Source organism: Cornus florida, unplaced genomic scaffold (genome assembly GCF_030987335.1).
Source record: "Cornus florida cultivar Cherokee Brave unplaced genomic scaffold, ASM3098733v1 CherokeeBrave_3.0.0_Hap2_Chr04, whole genome shotgun sequence".
NCBI lineage: Eukaryota > Viridiplantae > Streptophyta > Magnoliopsida > Cornales > Cornaceae > Cornus > Cornus florida.
The window spans coordinates 21,296,528-21,318,754 of record NW_026775574.1 but is presented as its reverse complement, the minus strand read 5'-3'; the positions used below and the strand labels follow the sequence as shown (position 1 = coordinate 21,318,754).

Below are 22,227 nucleotides of genomic sequence, written 5' to 3'. Positions count from 1 at the left end.
TCTAGAGATTCGTAAAAAATTATTAGCAGAATTTATTCCAAATCTCATCTAAAGTTTATGTTTTTTAATGCTCCCGTTTCTAACATTGACTCCGTATAGAAGTTGTTAAAAATAAATAAATAATACATAGATGCAATATGAGTATGATTTCATCTGATGTGTTCAGTTCTCTCTTTCTGATTCATCCTAGGCTTGGTTTGCTGGTGGAATTGTGAGACACATTACTAGCTCTTTCCAAACAAATCTTTAAGCTTGCTAGAGGTAAGTCCCTGAGTATATCTTTGTACTTTAATTGACGCTTTCCTATGGGAAAAAAAAAAAAAAAAAAAAAATTTAAAAGATGGGAAATTTGTTTTTTTTAAAAAAAGGTAGTTGGTGAGTTAAAAATGATCCTATTGACTAATATCCGTTAGAGAATGAATTTACTCTCTTTTTCTCTCTTACCATGGTTCTTTACTTCCATGCCATTCTTGATCTCTCATCTCTCATCTCTAAATTAATTGGTCTCTTCACTCGCATGAGATTTGTATGTGTGTGTTTATTTTATAAGTACCATATATAGTAAGCATCTATCTGCTGCTTTAAGTGTTCTTTGTCTTTCTGATCCCTCTCTTGTTTTGAAATCAGACTTGGTGTGTTGGTGGATGAATTGAGACACCTTACTAGCTCTGTCCAAACAAATCTTCAAGCTTGTTAGAGGTAACATCCCTTTTAGTTTCTCCAAACAAATCTTCGACTATAAATCTCTTTTAGTTTCTTCAGTACTAACAGGCAATAGAAAGCACTTTGAAACCTCTACTAAAAAAAAAAAAGGTAGATGCAATCTGGGCTCATGACTTATATATTAAATGCATCTGCTGCATTCAGATTTATATATGTCTCTCTGATCGGATCCATTTCTTGGTGTGTTGGTGGAATTAAGGCGCATTACTAGCGCGGTCCAAACAAATCTTTAAGCTTGCTAGAGGTAAAGTCCCTGTGAATCTCTCTCTCTACTTCAGTTGATGCTTTCCTTTGGAAAAAAAAAGAATTAAAAAAGATGGGGAAAAATTTAAAAGGAGGTAGCTGGTGAATTAAAAATGTTCCTTATAAACATATATCGGTGACATAACACTCCAAATTAACATTTTTTTTTTTCACAGCAAGAAAGGATTAATTTCATTTTTTTCCCCTAAAGATTAATTTCATTTCAAAAAAAAAAAAAAACTCAAATACAAAAATCTGATCAAAGTAAGTTTAAAGGCAGATGGGGTATGTTTGTGGATCTTCACAGCCAATTGCATTTTATAACTTAGATAGTAAGCAACTGCTGCTTTAAGTCTTCTATGTCTTTCTGATCCACCTCTTGTTTGAAATCAGACTCTGTGTTAGTGGACGAATTGAGACACCGTACTAGCTCCGTCGAAACAAATCTTCAAGCTTGTTAGAGGTAACATCCCTTTTAGTTTCTCCAAACAAATCTTTAACTATAAATCTCTTTTAGTTTCTCCAAACAAATATTCCCTAGGCATACACGGATGTGTAGCTCTCTCGATATCATATGCTGCCTTGATAGAGCTTAATTTGTTTTGAAAATGAGTTTTGAACATGGTTGAGTGTAAAAATTGTTTATGATTTTTATGAAACTTGGATCGGTGGGTGGAGAAAAGATGAGGTAGAGAGGAGAGAGAACGGAAAGAGAGAGGAGAGGGATGGTGGTGGTGGCAAGTGACTGGCAACAGTGGTCGGTCCGTCGAAGAGAGGTGGTTAATTTGGTTGGGGCGGTGACAGCGGGTAAGGTTGTGAACAAAAATCCTGAAGTATTCAGTAATTTAGTCTTTTCATTATAAGACATATTTTGATATCTTTATTCTGAAATATTTGGGCGTAAAAAGGTAAATTTAGCTTAATAATACCCTGATTTTATTAGAGGTAGGGTGGGAAATGGGCGTTGGTTCAAATATTGATGGGTCAATATCAATCCTGGTCTAAGTGAATTTGGCCGCCAACAGCCATGTAAACATTTTAATTATTTTTAGAGTGGGTTGTGTTAGATTTATAATAAACTATTAAGAAATATATTTGATAATGTATGTCAGTTTCTAACATCATCCCCTAAATATGAACCCGTCTTACATGTGGAAAAGGAATATAACATACTAATGTGTTCAATTTTGCAAACTTGCACATTAGAATGAGAGAACAAATGTGAATGTGAACACTTAAATTCATGACCACCTAGACTTAAATTTGTGATTTCATTTAGCTAGAACATCGATTTCATTTTTCATATTCTACTTGATAAGGAACATATTAAAAATCTATTTAAGAATTTTAATATTCCTATTTTATAATATAGTTCTTCAAATTCACATAATTTTTTTTGCACAATAATTTATTATTCATATAATTTTTTTAATCAAATTTTATTTAAATATTGGATCGTCAAGCTCTTGATCTCATAACAACTTTAGAGTTTTTGGGGCAACCTTTAAAATATTTTCCGTTAAATAAAAACTTTTCCTTTTAATGGGGTACAATCTTAATTTCCCAAAAGTTTTCGTTGAACGGATTGAATGATGTTGAAAGACATGCTAGGGTTAAACAATATTTTGTTTAATGTCAAGCTATATAGGCAGTGACGGACTCAGGAAATTTTGTGAGGAGGGCGGCCTTTTAATTTGTGGGTACAAAATTATGTGACTTGTAACACTAACAAGATCTGTTTATTAAACGAGTAATCGTGTTAACCCATTTAATAACCTATTTTTTAAAATGAGACATTTAATATTTAATCAAATAATAGAAAATTTTTGTCACAATTAACTCAAATATTCATAATAAAAAAATAATTCATAAGGTATAGACAAGGTTTATGTTGAAATGACTTAACTATCCATGGTAATTGGGTTTAAACATGCAACATATTATATAAATCATATTTATGGTTATAATATGTTGAGTTAAATGAGTCATAAACGGGTTACACAGGCTGAACCTCTCAACCCTAACCTGACACGGTTAAGTAAACAAATTAATCTTGTCAACCTATTTATAACCCAAACCCGTTTATCTCGTATCGTATTCGAGTCGTACGGACGGATCGTATCATAATTTGCCACCCCCTAATGGCAACATTGTATTGGAGCTTTAGAATTGAAATTGAAAGTCCCAATTCCAAATCGATTGTTTGGATGGTAACAAACTAATTTTGAATTGGGATTAGGATTGCATTGTAATTCTAAACCTCCCAAGTCAACAATTTGAATTCCATAATTCAATGAAAGATTTGGAATACCAAAACAAACCCAACGTACCACCCGTCTCTCTACCATGCTCACTCTACCCCCAATAAAAAATTCAATATTTCTATATATATGTATATGTATGTATACATATATATATATATATATATATAGGATTATTTGATATTTAAAAATGATAAGAAACGAGATAAAGGGGAGTAAATGCATAAAGAATGGTAATTCAATGGCAAAAAAAAACAGAAGAAGAAGAAGAAAAAAACTGTAATAGATGTGGTTGTGGTCAGCAGCATATTACCCAATATAATTAAATTTATATTTATATAATATATCGTGTCATCGTGGGTCACATATATATATCTTGTGCCCCTCTATAATAAATAAATAATAGAAAAAAAAAAAAAAAAAAAAAAAAAAAAAAAAAAAAAAAAGAAGCTCCAATCTTCCATACACCAATTAAGGTACTTGATTAATTAATTTCTACAAGAAAGAGAAAAAGTTATTTAAAATTTGGGAGCCAATATACAAAAAATAATAATAATAATATTCATAGCTACATGTTATTGAGGTGATGATAATTCCAAATGATATTTTGTTAAATAAAACTTGTCTTATGACTGAAATTTATATTATATGGCCAATAGAATTGGTAAAATCTAATCATCAAAATTTAATTTTAATTATTTAGTATAACAAAGAAAATAATATTTTTGAAAAGACGTCAAATAGAAAGACAAAAAGTGACTGATTATTAAAAATATGAGTGTCTTAAATAGTTTTGGCTATTTATTTATTTGATTTTATTTCATTGATAAATATATTAAAAAAATTCCATGCAGTTTCCTTTTGGCTAGAGATATCATACAAAATATAAAAAATATCAAAAAATAATATTCCAGATAAAGGCTGTGGGTGATACATAGTGGAATTACATATTTAAAAAATAAAATTCTTATTAGACTGCATATTAAGTTACCTCCTCAAAGTTTTATTGATACATTAATATTTACTAATTCAATCTTGATTCAAATTTGTCAAATATGTTATATATGTGTTCATATAATTATTTATACATCATATATCTGTCTATATAAATATCTATTCCAAATCAATGTTTTTATTCAAACAATAAAATTTTAATTGTAATTAAATTACATTTGGATTCTAAAGTTTATCCATGCAGTGAATTTGGAATTAGATTGGTGGGATTGTAATATCATAAAATTTCAATCCTAATTAGAATAATTTGGCTCAACCAAATATAGACTCATACTAATTTGATGACGTATTCCTCATTAAATTTGCATAAATTTATTTTTAACTTTTGAAATTAATTATTTAAATAAAAATCTTAGGTAAAATTTTAAAAATGATTTAATCAATTTTTCATGAGTATATTACATGACAGAGAAGGTATTTTTTATTGAATTAATTTATTAATTTTTTATTAATATATTATATGAAAAAGAATGTATTTTTCTACCGTCAAAAAATTTAAACCATCGGCCAATCTGGAGGTCCATCAATAATTCTCGGAAACTTGAAGAAGCTCAAAACAATGGCCATCACTCACTCCAATCTCACAGGTAACTTCCCAAAAACTAGCATTTGAATATTAATTGCAAACCAAAGGTATCCAGTTCCTTCTCTTAGCTCCAAGTCCATTTCTTGCATTAATCTCGATCTCCACATCTCGAATTCTTGTAGAGTTGAGAGTTCTTATCAATTTTTATTTGCACAAACAATATAAATATATAAAGAAAAGTCCTTAGCTTGTTTTAGAGGAGTGTTAGAAAAGAGCGTGAGTGAGAGAGAGAGTGAGAGTAAAACTCTATATTGTATCCATGTGTGAAACCTTGTATACAAGAAGAATTTATATAGGAGGAATTATGTGTAATGAATAAGTAATCTTACATGTATAAGGTAACTGTAATCTTATATGCATAAGGTAACTATATATATTGTAATCCTATACAAAGGTTAAAATATATTATAAAATATAGTGATAATATATTTTAATATATTCTGACAGAGAGATTGAAGAGAGAGACATTATAGATATAATTGCTTGCAAAATTTTAAATGATGTTGTAAATTTTTTTAAAAAAATCAAAACTTTATTAATTGAACAGATTAGCACAATTTCTTCATTTGTAAGCACAATATTGTCTTTCATTTATCCCCAGTATTTCATTTTTTAGAAAATTTGAGTTAGGATTTATAATGTGTTTTAATTGAGAAAAATTTACTCTTTTTTTTTTTTTTTTTTTTTTTTTTTTTGGTGCAAAGATACTATTAACATTGAAAATTTTAAAGAAAAATAATGGTCTCAAAGTTTCACTTTAAATTAATAATAAAAAATAAGTCATTCATTTTTATTTATGTTATTACTGTTGGAAATAGTGGCCTAGTTACACACACAACACTATACTATTTGGAAGAGAATAGAAATGGAGGAAAATACTTTTTATTTCACTTGATAGAAAATGAGTACAATGCATGGGTTTATATAGGCTTCAAAACATAAATATAAATGAAACTTAAAGCCCCACTAACATATCATTTAGTAGGCAAAACTCCCACTAACCCACTAACATGACCATTTACTAGTTGTAACTCTCATGCCCCCCACTAACTCCAATAAAAAACTCACATAAATATAAAACACCAAATAAAATAAAGTTTAATTTCTAACACCCCCTCTTAAACTTGATTTTTTTTCAACTCCAAGCAAACTCCTAAACTTGTGAAAATTTGCAAACTTGAGGGGTTTGGTGAAAATATCCGCAACTTGATCTTGTGACTTGATGAACTTGAGTTCCACCTCCTTCTCAGTTATACATTCTGTAATGAAATGAAATCTTGTATCAATATACTTGCTTCGTTCATGAAACACCGGATTCTTGGCCTAAGCAATTGCTGATTTGTTGTCCACAAAAATCTCCGTTGACTTTCTTGTAGCATGTGTAATTCCTTCAACAAATTCCTCAACCAAATTGCTTGACAAACACATGAAGTGGCTGCAACATATTCTGCTTCACAAGTTGAGAGGGTGACAATGGGTTGCTTCTTTGAACACCATGTAAAAGCAGTATTTCCCATGAAAAAAACAATAGCCCGAAGTACTTTTTCTATCATCCAAATCTCCGGCCCAATCACTATCACAATAACCCACAAGCTTGAAATCATTAGAAAATGAATAGAATAATCCAAAATCAAGGCTACCTTTGATGTAACGAAGAATCCTCTTAGCCGCCTTGAAATGAGTTATGGTGGGTCTTTCCATAAACCGACTAATAAGCCCAACCGCAAATAATATGTCCGGCCTTGTGCATGTTAAGTATCTCAAGTTTCCAACAAGACTTTTGAAAAATGTTGGATCCATCGTCTCTCCATCTTCATCTCTTGACAATTTAATTCCAACTTCCATGGGCGTGTTCACCAATTTACAATCTTCCATCTTGAATTTCTTAAGAATTTTCTTAGCATAGCCTTCTTGGTGAATGAAAATTCCATCCTTCATTTGCTTGACCTCAATGCCAAGATAATAAGCCATGATGCCAATATCTGTCATCTCGAACTCTCGAGCCATAACCTTCTTGAAATCTTCAAACATTTTTGGATTGCTACCTGTGAAGATTAAATCATCCACATACAAGCAAACAAAAAATACATCTCCACTCTCACTTACTTTGGAGTAAAGAGCATGTTCATATGGGCACTTTGAAAAATTATTGTCTTGAAAATATTTGTCAATTCGCTTATTCCACGCTCTTGGTGCTTGCTTCAAGCCATATAAAGCCTTCTTCAATTTCAAGACTCTGTTTTCTTGCCCCTTTACAACATAGCCCATGGGTTGTTGAACATACACCTCTTCTTCAAGAAACCCATTCAAGAAAGCCGATTTCACATCCATTTGGTGGATTCTCCAATTGTTCTGGGCTGCCAAAGAAATTAACAATCTAATTGTTTCCAAATGAGCTACGGGTGCAAATACCTCATCATAGTCAATTCCGGGCTTTTGGTTGTACCCCTTGGCGACCAATCTTGCTTTATATTTTTTAACTTCACCATTTGCATTGTTCTTTGCTTTATACACCCACTTGACACCAATTGCCTTTTGCTCTTTTGGAAGTGTAGCAAGCTCCCATGTGTCATTCTTCTCTATGGATTTAATTTCTTCATCCATAGCATTTCTCCATTTTTTGTCTTGTGCCGCCTCTTCAAATCCTACGGGTTCACAATCCGCAAAGAAACAAAAAAGTGTTAGATCACCTAACCTTTCCGTTACCTCATCTGTTTCGTCATATATGTCACGAAGACTCCTCATGCGAAGTGGTGGTGTATCACTTGAACTTGATGATGATGGAGTTGATTGATCTTGAATTGATGGCGGTGGAGGTGATGTTGGTGGAGAAATGGGCTGCTCCATGCCTTCATTTTCTTACTCCTCATCAGAAATTAAAAAAATATTATAATCTTCATTTGGAGTGTTCCAATCCCATGTGGCTCCCTCTTCGAATTCAACATCTCTACTAATGACAATCTTCCCATTGCTTGGATTGTACAACTTGTAGCCTTTGGAATTTGCATCATAGCCAATGAACACCATTTTTTCACTTTTGTTGTCTAACTTGGTCCTCCTTTCATCCGGCACGTGCACATGGGCAATGCTCCCAAAAACCCGTAAATGAGAGACACTTGGCTTTCTTCCGCTCCATGTTTCTTGTGGTGTTTTGTTTTGCACACTTCTAGTAGGACACCGATTGGACAAGTACACCGCACAATCAACCGCTTCAGCCCAAAATTCTTTAGGCATTTCCTTACTTTTCAACATGCTTCGAGCCATATTGAGAATGGTTCTGTTCTTCCTTTCTGCAACTCCATTTTGTTGGGGAGATCTCGGAACCGTTAAAGGATGGTGAATTCCATTTTCTTTACAAAATTTTTTGAAATTATTTGATGTGAATTCACCACCTCTATTGGATCGAAGAGCATTTACATCATAGCCACTTTGTTTTTCAACAAGTGCTCTAAATTTTTTAAAAATTTCACACACCTCCGATTTTTGTTTAAGAAAATACACCCATGTTTTTCGGCTAAAATCATCAATGAATAATAAAAAATAATTATTCTTACCAAATGATGATGGAGAAATTAGACCACAAATATCCGAATGGATAAGTTGTAGTGGCGCCGTAGCTCTTGTGGTAGCTTCTTTTGGAAAACTTTTCCTTGATTGCTTTCCAACGAGACATCCTTCACATAATTGATTTGGATTGCTAATGAAAGGCAATCCCTTCACCATCTTCTTTTTGGCCAACAACTCTAATCCTCCAAAATTCAAGTGCCAAAGCCAAGTTAAATCATTAACACAAGCCTTCAAACATTTAGCCTCGTCGGCTTGAATATTTAGCAAAAACATCCGGTTCTTTGTCATTGGAACCTTGGTAATCAAATTACCCAATGGGTCTCTTATCGAAAGACTACAATCCTTCATGGAAATATTGTAGCCTTTTTCTAAGAGTTGTCCCAAACTCAAAATATTGTTCTTCATATTAGGCACATAATAAGCATTAGAGATAAATTGATGATGCCCATTCCTCAAACGAATCAATATTTTACCTTTCCCTCTTACCGGAATTTGTGATAAGTCTCCAAATGTTACCTTGCCATTTATTGATTCATCAATATCAACGAACTTCTCTTTGCTACCACACATATGGTTGCTAGCACCGGTGTCAAGATACCACACATCTTCTTGATCACTCCTTTCACATTTGTATGCTAACAACAAAGTAGGCTCCACTTCTTCATCAACATAATTCGCCTTTTCTTCAACATCGTTAGCAACATTTCTATACTCCGAAGCATAATGACCATACTTTTGACAATTATAATATTGAATTTGAGACTTATCATACCTCCTTCCATATGACCTTGAGTAATTTCCTCTACCACGACCTCTTATTTGTTGTGAGTCATGGATTTTTTCTTCATTGTTGGTTGTGTGTTGACCGCTTCTTTCTCCTCTTCCACGGCCTCTTCCTCTTCCTCGGCCACGTGCATTTCCACGTCCTCGGCCCCTTTGATTTCTTCCATGTTTTTCGTCTCTTTCGTTCAGCAAAAACTTTGTTTGTAGCACTTGCTCCAATGCTTCTTGTTTCTTCACCACTTTTTCTTCATGAGCTTGCAACGAACCCATGAGTTGATCAACAGTCATGGAATCCAAATCCTTTGACTCTTCAATGGCTACAACAATGTAGTTGAATTTGGAATCCAACGACCGAAGGATCTTTTCAACGACCCTTGTATCAGTCATGGTGGTTTCGTCATATCTCCTTAGTTGATCTACAATAGCCAGGACCCTCGAAAAATAATCTAAAATTGATTCAGATTCCTTCATATGCAATGCTTCAAATTCACCCCGTAACGTTTGGAGGCGAACCTTCTTCACTTTTATCAACTCCTTGGAAGGAATTTTGAAGAATCTCCCATAGTTGCTTTGCATTTTCTGCACTAGCAACTCTTTGTAGCATTCCATCATCCAAACATTGATGGATGGTCATCACCGCCTTTTGGTCCTTCTTTCTCATGGCTTGTAAAACATCTTTTTCGGCTTGAGACAAAGTTGCCTCATCTTCTGGCTCATCATAACTTTTGGAAACAACTTCCCACACATCTTGTGCTCCCAAAATTGCCTTCATACGGATACACCAATTTTCATAGTTATCTTTGGTGAATCGAAGCATTTGAAATGGAACCGAATTGTTTGCCATTTCTTCTCTCTCTCACAAACTAGCTCTGATACCACTTTGTTGGAAATAGTGGCCTAGTTACACACACAACACTATACTATTTGGAAGAGAATAGAAATGGAGGAAAATCCTTTTTATTTCACTTGATAGAAAATGAGTACAATGCATGGGTTTATATAGGCTTCAAAACATAAATGTAAATGAAACTTAAAACCCCACTAACATATCATTTAGTAGACAAAACTCCCACTAACCCACTAACATGACTATTTAGTAGGCAAAACTCCCACTAACCCACTAACATGACCATTTACTAGTTGTAATTCTCATGCCCCCACTAACTCCAATAAAAAACTCACATAAATATAAAACACCGAATAAAATAAAGTTTAATTTCTAACAATTACATATGTATTGCGTGTACTAATTTACACAATGGTATTTTATGAACATAAAAAGTAACTTGGGGATGAAATTCAATGTTCAGTTTATAAGGGATATGATTTTTCAATACCACCTTTACTAATTTTTTATTAGATTTATGAAACATAAATGATGATGTAAAATTGAAATAAATAATCAAAATTTTATTAATTGAATCCATTACTTCATTCATTAGCAGTATATTATCTTATCGCCATCCCTAATATTTAATTCTTTTTAGAATTTTTTTGTAAGGATTTATAATTTCTTTTAATTTAGAAAAATTTACTAACTGTCTATTTTTAGGATTGAAAATTTTAAAAAGAAATAATGATTTCAAAGTTTACTTTCAATTAATAATAATAATAAATCATTTTTATTTAGGTTACTATTATACATGCGTTGAGTATAGTAATATGTAATATAGTATCATGAAGTAAAATTGAAAAAATAATCAAAATTTTATTAATTGGACTGATCAAAAACATTGCTTCATTAATATTGTTGTACAAATATTTCATTTTTTAGGAAATTTGAGTAAGGATTTATAATGTCTTTTAATTTGGAAAAATTTACTAATTGTCTATTTTGTTTTTGTACAAGCATACTATTAGGATTGAAATTTTTTAAGAGAAATATTGATTTCAAATTTTTTATTTTTAATTAATATAAAAATTATTTTTATTTAGATTATTGCTTAGGCATTGAATGTAGTAATTTATACTATGGTGTTTTATGAACATTTGTTAACTTACAGATTAAATTCAAATGTTGGCTTTATAGGCATATGATTTTTAAAAACCACCTTTACTATTTTTATTAGATTTATGAAACATAAATGATAACAAAAATTGAAGAAAATAATTAAAATTTTATTGATTGGACTGATCAACACCGTTACTTCGTTGGTTACCACAATAATTGAAAAGGGGTTTATAATTATTTTATTTTATTTTATTTTATTTTTTTTTAGTATTGGACAAAGTTGTATCATTATTATATTACCTTATCTACTCCACTTTTCAACGTTTATACTACAATCTTAAATGAAACAGTAATTCTAATGCTAACTTTATAAGTAAATAATTATTACTTTTTAAATGATAAATCTGTCATTTTAGATTTATTTTTCTTTATCTCTAATCTTTATTATTTTAGGTTTTTTTTTGACAAGACAAAAAAAAAAAAAAATTAAATAATTTTTTTTTTTACGGGACCAAGAAATAAAAATTTATGTTCAATAAATTAACTTTTTTGACTGGACTGAAAAAAAATAAAAAGTAACCAAAAATTATCTCTTTTGACATGAAAAAAAAAAACCCCAAAAAAAAAATATTTTTTTGAAGAAATTATATTTTTTGTCAACATCCCCAAAAGAAAAGAAAAAAAGTATGAAAAGAAGAGGATTATATATATATATATATATTTTTTATCTAAATTCAATAAATAAATATATTTTTTTATAAATAGATACTTAAATACTGAAACTCTTTGCACATTTAATAGTAGTATAGATAAAATCTTTTTTTATATTAATTAATAAATATCTTTTTATATAATTAAATAAATACTGAAACACTTTGGTAAAACTTCTGTATTTTACTCTGAAAATTAATTTTTCTTTTATTAAAAAATTGTAATTTGTAATACGTGTTAGAGTATTATAGAAAATATTTTAAAACTCTTTTTATATGAATTAATAAATATTTTTATATTTTAATAATTCCTATCTAATTAGATTAGCTTTTATTATAAAAAAACTCATAATAAAAGGTAATTTGTGGTAGAATTTTAGAAAAATTATTTTATTTTTTATATCAATTAAAAATATTTTTTATATTAATAATTGTTGTCTACTTCGATTTTCTTTTATTAAAAAACTTATAATAAATAAATAGGTAATTTGTGTTAGAGTTTAATATAAACTCTTTTAAAAACTCTTTTTATATCAATTAATAAATATTTTTTATTTAAATAATTATTGTCTAATTACATTTAGTTTCATTAAAAAACTAATAATAAATAGATAAATAAGTAATTTGTGTTAGAGTTTTTTTAACAACTCTTTTAAAACCTCTTTTTTTATTAGTTAATAAATAATTTTTTATATTAATAATACTTGTTTAATTATGTTTCTTTTTATTAAAAAACTCATAATAAATAGATAAACAGGTAATTTGTGTTAGAGTTTTATAGAAACTCTTTTGATAGAGTTTTATGGAAAATAAAATAGGTAATTTGTAATAGAGTTTTATAGAAATTATTTTATTTTCTTTAAATATATACTTGTCTAATTAGATTTAATTTTATTAAGAAACTCATAGTAGAGTTATATAAAATTTATTTTCTTTTATATATCAATTAATAAATATTTTTTAAGGATAATTTCACTGACACCCCCAGTAGTTTGGCCAAATATCAGTCTGAAATATCTTTCGAAAATAATTATTACTTAGGTCTATTTTCGATTTTCCATCACAGTCTCCGTTAAAAACATATGAAAATACAACTTTGCCCCTATTTTTTAATAACATTATTTCAAAATATCAGATTAGTTAAAAGACAATTATACCCCTGACAGTTATACCACAAATAAAATCCCTAAACTTCATTATCTCTCCGACAATGTCAACCCCTCTTCGAATGAGCATCGGGTGGATGGAACTGTTGGCCATCGTCGTGGTGGTGGGTGGTGGTTCCAAAAGTCAAGGCTTTTTTGGTGGTGGGTGGTGTGTTGCAGAAGAGAGAGAAAATGTATAGAGAGATTGGTGGTTGGTGGTTGGTGGTTGGTGGTCGGTGATGATGGGGTGATGGTGGTGGTGGTGCCGCCGGCGACTGTGGTTGCATAACCCAAACTCATTTTTGTTGTCAGGTGAGGTTGAGGCGGGGGTTGGAAGCGGTGGCGTGGTTCACAGCAGAAACTTCAGGCGACAGAAGCGGCAACATGGTTTAGGGCGGCGACGGCGAGGATGAGTGCTTGTCGCCGGTGAGAGAGCTTGCTATTGGTTTGATGATGAAGTAAGAACTGGGTTATTGAACCTCTGCAACTTCCGGCGAACAAAACAGAGGGCTTTGGTGGTGGAGAGTTTCAGATTCCGGTGACAAGTTAAGGAACCAATCCTCTGATGGGTATTGGGTTAGGATTGTGTGGGCGGTGGTGGCAGCGACGGCGACGGCGGATGTCTGTGTGGGTGGCCGCGACGAATTAGTTATTTACCCCTTAATTGGCAAGGTAGTCTGTATTTCTATAAATACTAAAAAATAAGAGTACTTTACCTTTTATTGACGTGGGTGAAGTGCTCGCTGGAGTTGAATCTAAAGTCTTCGGGATCGCTGCAATTGCCGGCGGAGAAATGGTTGGTGCAGAGACATTGGGCAGAGAAGAGTTGGTGGAAGGAATTGGGCATAATTTCCTGAGTGAACTACCGCACAATTCCAGATTTCCGGAAAATGATTTCGTTTCCTGGTTGAAGAAAACAGGTGATTCCAGAATCTCTCCGGTGAAATTGTTGAATGACAGATTAAGAGTGGCGTTCATCGGAATTTTGTCTATGTGAAGGAATGGATTTGCTAAGAAGTTCTGAATTGGGTGAAGTGAGGTGAATTGAACCCTTTTCTCTGTGTGTAATGTGTGTATATATATAGAGAGAGATGTGAAAATTAGTAGATGATCCTGTAGATAGCTCCATAGATAGATTATATAAAGTCTATGAACAGAAGTCAATACCCGAACCATACATTATTCTTGCTGTGTTGAGTAAGGCAATGGAAGAGAGAAATGGAAAGCAAATGGATTAAATGTAACAGTGACATAGACAGAGTGACCCCAAATTCACGTATGGTGCGTTCTTGACTTCCTCTTTTAAGCCTAATCCTCCAAACCCAAATGAAAATGACAACCAAAAATCAAAAAGGGATTAAACACAAACACACAAAGAAAATAAAAATAAAAAATTTAAGAAGAAAAAAGAATTTTATTTTGAAGTGAAGTTGTTGTAAACTGTAATGAGGTTTGGCAGCAAAAACAGCAGCACCAGCCGTGTTGGAGGTCCTCTTTACTACGATCGACGGCGATTGGTGGTGGTGTTATGCTTGTGTGTGTGTGTGTGTATATATATATATATGTCTGTGTGTGTATATATGAGTATATATATGTCTGCCTGTATATATAATATAATTTGTAAATTTACAAATTTTTAAGGGGCAATATTTTCTTTTAATACTGATATTTGTAAAAAAATAGATTAAAAAAAATGAGGGTAGACCAAAGTCAGGGTCAAACCAAAGTCAAAGGGTAAAAATGGCTTTTTACATGTAAAAAGTGGTCTGACACATATTTGGCCAAACTACTGGGGTGTTAGTGAAATTATCCCTATTTTTTATATTAATAATTGTTGTCCAATTAGATTTATTTTATTAAAAAATTGATAATAATAAATAGGTTAATTTAAATTTTATTATGTAGATTTTAGCGTTTTATCATATTATTTAATAAATATTTTTTTACATAAATAAATAAATACTGAAACTCTTTACACATCTAATAATAATATAGATAAAAACTCTTTTTATATCAATTAATAAATATTTTTTTATATAAATAAATAAATATTGAAATACTCAAACTCTTTGGCAGAACTTCTGTATTTTACTCTAGAATTCAACTCTTTTTATATCAATTAATAAATATTTTTTTATATAAATAAATAAATACTGAAACTCTTTGGCAGAACTTCTGTATTTTACTCTGAAATTCTAAATTTCTAGAATTCTCAATTTCTGTACTCCTTCCTCCATGCCTCTATTTATAAGCTTCTTGGATGAATAGGATAATGACATGTGTCATTTTCTAATAATGACATAATCATAACTGGGCCGGGCCGGTTATATTGTGATAATTATCCATAAAAAATAACTAAAAACAGGAGTTTTATATAGAATATGATTGATTTTATTAGGTAATTTTTAGAATTTCTTAAAAATTATAATTATCCATAAAAAAAACTAAAAATAAGAGTTTTATATAGAATGTAATTGGTTTTATTAGGTAAATTAAATTTTTTCTTATTAAAAAACTTGTAATAAATAAATAAATAAGTAATTTGTATTAGAGTTTAATATAAACTCTTTTAAAAACTCTTTTTATATCAATTAATAAATATTTTTTATTTTAATAATTCTTGTCTAATTAGATTTACTTTTAGTAAAAAAAACTCAAAATAAATAGATAAATAGGTAATTTGTGTTTTAAAAACTCTTTAAAAACCTCTTTTTGTATCAGTTAATAAATAATTTTTTATATTAATAATACTTGTCTAATTAGGTTTCCTTTTATTAAAAAACTCATGATAAATTAATAAATTGGTAATTCGTGTTAGAGTTTTATACAAGCTCTTTAAATATATCTTTGTTGATAGAGTTTTATTGATAATAAAATAGGTAATTTGTAATAGAGTTTTATTGAAATTATTTTATTTTCTTTAAATATATACTTGTCTAATTAGTTTTAATTTTATTAAGATACTCATAATAAAAGCTAATTTGTGAATATTTATTAAATGATATAGATAAAAACTCTTTTTATATCAATTAATAAATATTTTTTATATAAATAAATAAATATTGAAACTCTTTGGCAGAGCTTCTGTATTTTATTCTAGAATTCTGGATTTCTAGAATTCTCAATTTCTGTACCCCTTCCTCCTTCCTTCATGCCTCTATTTATAAACTTCTTAGATAAATAGGATGATGACATGTGTCATTTTCTGATAATATAAAAAATAATTAAAAAAAGAGTTTTATATAGAATGTGATTGATTTTATTAGGTAATTTTTAAAGTTTTATAGAAATTATTTTTACAAAAACTATTTTTATATCAATTAATAAATATTTTTTTATATAAATAAATAAATACTGAAATACTGAAACACTGAAACACTTTGCACGTTTAATAATAGTATAGATATAGATATATATATGTCTCTATGTATTCTATATATACATGATTGATTGCAATCCTAAATCATGTATGCCTATAAATACATGATTAATTGCATTCCTAAATAATTTCCATGTTTCATGTTCCAAGAAAGAAGACTTTTGATTCCAAAGCTATAAGGCTTTTGTCTCTCTTACCTTTTGTTCAAAATCTTTTAGTTTGATCTTGGGCTACTTGTATATGTATAAGTTTGTTTTATGGTTTTTTTGAAAAAAATTTAAAATTAAAGTTTATTTAAATCAAATAAAAAGAAATTTTTTTTTTTTTATTTTTATATCTAAAACAAAATAAGATACGTTTTATTCTGGTTGCATTAAAAAAAATAAAATTAGAGTTGGAAACATAAAAAAATTAAAAAAAAAAACCATTAATCTTGTTAGAGCCGCGTCCCCAACTATATATCTCTCTTAGTTTTTCTTCAATATTAACAGTTGTTGATCTCTGTAAGTATTTAATTTTCTGTCTTAGGGAAAAAAAGGTTGAAAATGGAAGTCATTAATACTGTGGTGGGAAAGATGGTAGAGGTACTTACAGACCGCTTTTTGGCATCCATGGGCCGCCGAATTGGTTATGTGGTTCACTACAAGAAAAATATTGATGATCTCGATGCTCAAGTTCAGAATCTTAGAGGTGTGAAGGAGAGGATTGAAGGAAAAGTTGAAACAGCCAAGAACAATGGAGAAGTCATTGAGAAAGATGTTTTGAATTGGCTAACGGAGGTGAATAAAAAGGAGGAAGACCTGAACAGATTATTGGCAAACAATGAAAACATCAAGTCATGTTTTGATGTTCGTTCAAGGTATCGGCTTGGTAAGGAAGGTAAAAAGAAGTTGACTGATGTTTTGGGGCTAATAGAGCAAGCCAGCAAGTTTGATACTGTTGGACGCCCTGCTCCTCTGGATGATATTTGGTACACAGCTACCACAAAATTTGAGCAGTTTGAATCCAGAGAATCCGTTCGTAAACAGATCATACAGGCGTTGAAAAATGATATGATTTACAAAATCGGAATACATGGCATGGGAGGTAGTGGGAAGACGAGAATGGCAGAAGAAATTGCCAAACATGCTAAAACAGAGAAGCTTTTTGATAAGGTCGCCAAGGCAGTCTTCTCCCAAAAACCAGATTTGAAAGGAATTCAAGAAGAGCTTGCAGACTGTTTAGAACTTTCATTCAAAAAAAATACTGAAGGTGGGAGAAAAGGGGAGCTGTGCAACAGATTAAAAAATGGGGAAAAAATCCTTATAATAATTGATGACATTTGGAATGACGAAATTAACCTAGAGGAAATAGGAATCCCATCTAGCGATAATCATATCAAAGTTTTGCTAACCTCTAGGGAAGAAGATGTGTTCAGTCGGATGGGGGTTCAAGAAAACATCCCAATTGGGCTTCTACAGGAACGTGAAGCATGGTACCTGTTTAGGAAAACAGTTGGAGATTTTATTGAACCGTCTCATGAAGTTTATTCTGTTGCCGAAGAAGTGTGTAGAGAATGTGGTTGTTTACCGTTGGCAATACTTGTAGTTGGAGCAGCACTAAGGGATCAGAAACAAAAGCATACATGGGATGATGCACTTGTACAATTGAGAAATTGCAGGGGATATAACATAAAGGGAGTGACCAAGGAGTTGTATTCACGGATAAAGTGGAGCTTCGAGTATCTAGAGCATACAGATGCTAGGTCATGCCTTTTGCACTCTTCTTTGTTTCCAGAGGATGCTGAGATTCCGATTGATGACTTGATGATATATGGAGTGGGAATGAGGTTTCTTATGGACAACTCATATCCAATGAAAACAGCAAGAGATAGAACAAGTGTGTTGGTTGATAACCTGAAGAAATCTCATTTGCTATTAGAAGGTAAAAGCAAGGACTTTGTTAAAATGCACGACATCATTCGAGATGTTGCTATCTCAATTGCATCAAAAGAAAATGGATTTCTAGCAAAAACAGATGTCCGAAAGTGGCCAGAGAGAGATGAATATGAATCCTGCAGGGTAATCTCATTGAGGTCCGAACAAATTTGTGACCTTCCTTGTGAGTTACAATGTGCAGAATTACACACCTTGGTATTGGAATGCAACACCGATAGTAAACCTCAAGTTCCAGATAATTTTTTTAAAGGCATGGAAAAGCTAGAAGTTTTAGATTTGCGTTCTGTGCAGCTGCCATCATCACCTTTAAATTTGATCAGCCTTCGGATGTTGCGACTCTATGACTGTGAACTGCAGAACCTAGCTTTTCTCAAGGAACTAAGAAATCTTTTGATACTAAGCATTGTTGATTATGATCTGAAAGAGGTGGCTGTGGAAGTAGGACAATTGATTAACTTGCAGTGGTTGGATTTAAGGGAATGTAAAAACCTCAAGATCATTCCATCAGGTGTCATAAAAAGTCTATCCAAAATTGAAGAACTGTACATTCCACATGATTTTGGGGAATGGGGGGTTGAAGGGAATGCAAGGCTTGATGAACTTAATTCATTGACAGGCTTAACCACTTTACAAATTCACATAGGAGATGGCATGCTACTGCCCAATGAGCTCTGCTTTAAGTCCTTGAACAGATTCAAAATATCGATTGGGAGGACAAGGGGTTTTCCGTATTATGAAAAACACTTCGGAGCAGGGATCTTGAAACTTGATGATATTAGTTTGAGGAAGGAGTTCAATATTTTGATGGAGAAAGCTGAAGTGCTTCTTTTTGAAAGAGTGGAAGGTGTAAAGAATGTGCTTCACTATGGAGACGGAAAAGGGTTTCTTAACTTGAAATATCTTCGAATTAAGGACTGCAGTGACATGGAATATCTACTTGGTAGACCAAAATGGAATGTACGAACTCAGGGTTCTTTTTGCAAATTAAGTGTGCTAATAGTTGAAGGTTATACGTTGAAATTTTTGTTTTATCCATCCACGGCAAGAGCTCTTCTACAACTCCAAAAATTATATATATCAAGATGCGAAATCATGGAAGAAATAATTCTAGATGATGATGGGGAAGTAAAGGATAAAGTTATTTTTTCTCAATTAAAGGAAATGAAGTTGAGGGATCTGCCAAACCTTAGAAGCATCTACTGCGCCAATAGGAAGAAAACGTCAAGCACAGAGTGCAATACTTCCGACCTTACACAAGCTTTATTTAATGAAAAGGTATGCTCTATCACTCAAACATATTTTATTTAATGAAAATGTATGCTCTGTCACTCAAAACAAATTTTATTTCATTGAAAATTTGCTCGCTATATACCACTTAGAAGTATACTTGTTGTAAAAATAATAATTAGCCTATTTCAAAAACTGGTATATGCCTTTGGAGTACACCATCAAAAGTTTGGGCCTTGGGGGCACCGTTGGAGTGTTTGGACTCACTATCACTGTTTATATATATCAATATCACGTGCATCCTTTAACATAGAATCACTAACCAATTAGTAGAAAAAGGGCACATGACAAAAGTGGCAATGTGAAATCTCACCCACTTTATTGGTGAGATACTGCGAATTTAAAAATTATAGAGCTTTGCATAAATTGTTAATGCAACTTTTTTTTGTCAGGACCAATATTATCTTTTTGGCAAAAATAGACACAGATGTGTGAACAACAAAGTGTCATTTTTTTATAATTTTCTTTTTCTATTTATCATAAAAATAACAATAATAAATCTGAAGTGGCCAATGACGTTTTTTATTTCACCCTCTTAATACTTAGTTCTTTGGGTAGTAAAATTTTATTTCTTAAATAACATAGAATTCATGCTAGTATTTCACTAGCATTTTAGTTACTATGAAACCAGCAAGTTTCATTTGGATAAAACCAAGCTTTTTTTTTTTCTTTTTTCTGGGGAGATTCCAACAATTTTATATATGGATCGGAGTAATATTTGCAATTGGGCTGTAATGGGTCAAAACCCAGCCCAACAGAGGAACTTGGCCCAAAACATTAAGTAACCTGCCAAATAGACAGTCCCAATATTATGAAACAGAAGCCCAATAACAAAAATCTATTCTTGGATGAAGTTATGTTACTTTTCGTCAATTTATAAAAATCCACTTCGTGATTGGGCTTTAAAGCTGATATCTGATCACGCAAAGAAAATTCGATTATCAGGTTTATGTCTTTCTTGAACTTTCTGTTTCTATGCTTGGATGAAGTTATGTTACTTGAAGTATTCTTTTAACGAAATAAAAGCATCACACAACATAATTCTTTTCTTGAGTACCTTTTTTCTATCTAAGAAAAAAGAAATAAAAACAAAAAATGAAGTATTTATAAAAATCTAAAGCACAATTATGGTAGATATACATCTACTTTTCCCACACTCAAGATGTAATATATATATATACACGTTTGCCATATAACACTTGTAATAGTGAAGGCGAAGGAAGCTTGTTTGTAAAATTTACTAGCAACACTAATCAAGTAAAGAGCTGGGGCTCATTGTTATGATGTACATCTGTTGATCGTAATATGATGATTGATGAATTTTGTAGGTTTCATTCCCTGCATTGGAGGAACTACTAATCGTAAAATTGGAAAGCATTACATGGATATGGGATAACCAATTATTCCTAACTTCAGAAGCAAAAGAAGAATCATCCTTCCAGCAGCTAAGGGAGATAGTGATAGCAAGTTGTCAGAAACTGGCGAATGTGATACCCTCTAATATTATTCCAAGGTTACAGAATCTAGAAATGGTCAAAGTTGTAGGGTGTGAGTCGGTGGTGTCAGCAGTCGAAGTGCTTACTATTGAAAAAGGGTTTGCAACATCAATGGAACTACCTCGGTTAAAATCAATGATTCTTGAGTCATTACCTAAGCTGATGCTCATAGGTTTGAACATAAAGGAACATTCTAATCACAGACCTAACATTGGTGCCTATTCAAACCTTACATCTCTTCACATTGAAGACTGTCATAGTTTGAGAAATGTATTCTCATCATCTATAGCAAGAAATCTTAAGCAGCTACAAGATTTGACAGTAATAAACTGTGTGCATATAGAAGAGATAATTGCAATTAAAACAAGAGAAGGAAAAGATGAGGTAGTGGATGAGGAGATCATTGTTTTCCCTCGATTAAAGGAAATGGATCTTACAAATTTACCAAATCTCAAAAGTTTCTGTGGGTCCAAGAAAGAAGCAATGGAGGATGACAACATTCCCCAACTACAATCCCTCTTCAATTACAAGGTAAGCATTTCCTAACTCCAATAAAACATATATGCATCATTCACATTTTTCATTTTTCCTTCTTTTTAGCTCAATCAGTTCTTTTATGCATAAATTTATTTCTTAATACATAGAATTTGTGCTATTGCTTTACTATCATTTTTGAGTTCCCATGTACCATGCAAGTTTATTGAGATTAAAACAAGCGTTTTGTTTTTTTCGGGAGATTTCTATGGAATAATATTTGCAGTTGGGCTCTAATGGGCAAGCCTAATCACGAAACCCATAAACCAAAACAATTTATCGAAATCCATATCCTTGAACTTATTTGAACCTGAAGTGCATGGGCTTTAAGTATTAGCCCATTTTGCATGCGGCTCCTCTTACATGGTAATATTTTCTCAATTGGTGAAGGCCTATGCCATCATTATCACATATGTGGCTGTTATGACACATCATGATTAGTTAAAAATAAAAGAGAATAATGTTATCCAAAAATTAAATGGGCCCACATGACTTCCATTATTTTTATTTTGATTTTTTATTAACAGTCAAATATGTTGTGTCATAACAAGATTTTATTACCTATGTGCTGAGATGGTATAAGCCCTGTGAGGATCAAAGTATTGTTTTTT

At 31.5% G+C, this 22,227-nt stretch overlaps 2 protein-coding genes across 2 annotated transcripts; one reads left to right on the top strand and one right to left on the bottom strand.

The window, feature by feature from the left end:
* Positions 1-560: 560 nt before the first annotated feature.
* LOC132304828 (probable disease resistance protein At4g27220) lies at positions 561-21,866 on the top strand. Its single transcript, XM_059802537.1, has 6 exons — positions 561-699; positions 868-967; positions 1,360-1,429; positions 16,891-19,574; positions 20,915-21,613; positions 21,843-21,866. Exons 4-6 carry the CDS (start codon positions 16,908-16,910, stop codon positions 21,864-21,866), a joined length of 3,390 nt encoding a protein of 1,129 aa, XP_059658520.1. The 5' UTR covers positions 561-699; positions 868-967; positions 1,360-1,429; positions 16,891-16,907.
* LOC132304829 (uncharacterized) lies at positions 8,633-10,021 on the bottom strand. The gene is made up of 3 exons (XM_059802538.1): positions 9,691-10,021; positions 8,868-9,593; positions 8,633-8,688 (listed from the first exon to the last, which is right to left on the bottom strand). Exons 1-3 carry the CDS (start codon positions 10,019-10,021, stop codon positions 8,633-8,635), a joined length of 1,113 nt encoding a protein of 370 aa, XP_059658521.1.
* Positions 21,867-22,227: the final 361 nt, after the last annotated feature.

Excerpts from the sequence above, each read along its gene's own strand:
- LOC132304829 (XM_059802538.1), bottom strand. The coding sequence starts at position 10,021 with ATGGCAAACAATTCGGTTCCATTTCAAATGCTTCGATTCACCAAAGAT. Across the intron at positions 9,594-9,690 it reads AGTTGATAAAAGTGAAGAAG|ATCAACTAAGGAGATATGAC; the intron begins GTTCGCCTCCAA and ends TGGCTATTGTAG. Across the intron at positions 8,689-8,867 it reads AATTCCGGTAAGAGGGAAAG|GTTCCAATGACAAAGAACCG; the intron begins GTAAAATATTGA and ends TTGATTACCAAG.
- LOC132304828 (XM_059802537.1), top strand. The coding sequence starts at position 16,908 with ATGGAAGTCATTAATACTGTGGTGGGAAAGATGGTAGAGGTACTTACA. Across the intron at positions 19,575-20,914 it reads AAGCTTTATTTAATGAAAAG|GTTTCATTCCCTGCATTGGA; the intron begins GTATGCTCTATC and ends TGAATTTTGTAG. Across the intron at positions 21,614-21,842 it reads AATCCCTCTTCAATTACAAG|TTGGGCTCTAATGGGCAAGC; the intron begins GTAAGCATTTCC and ends TAATATTTGCAG.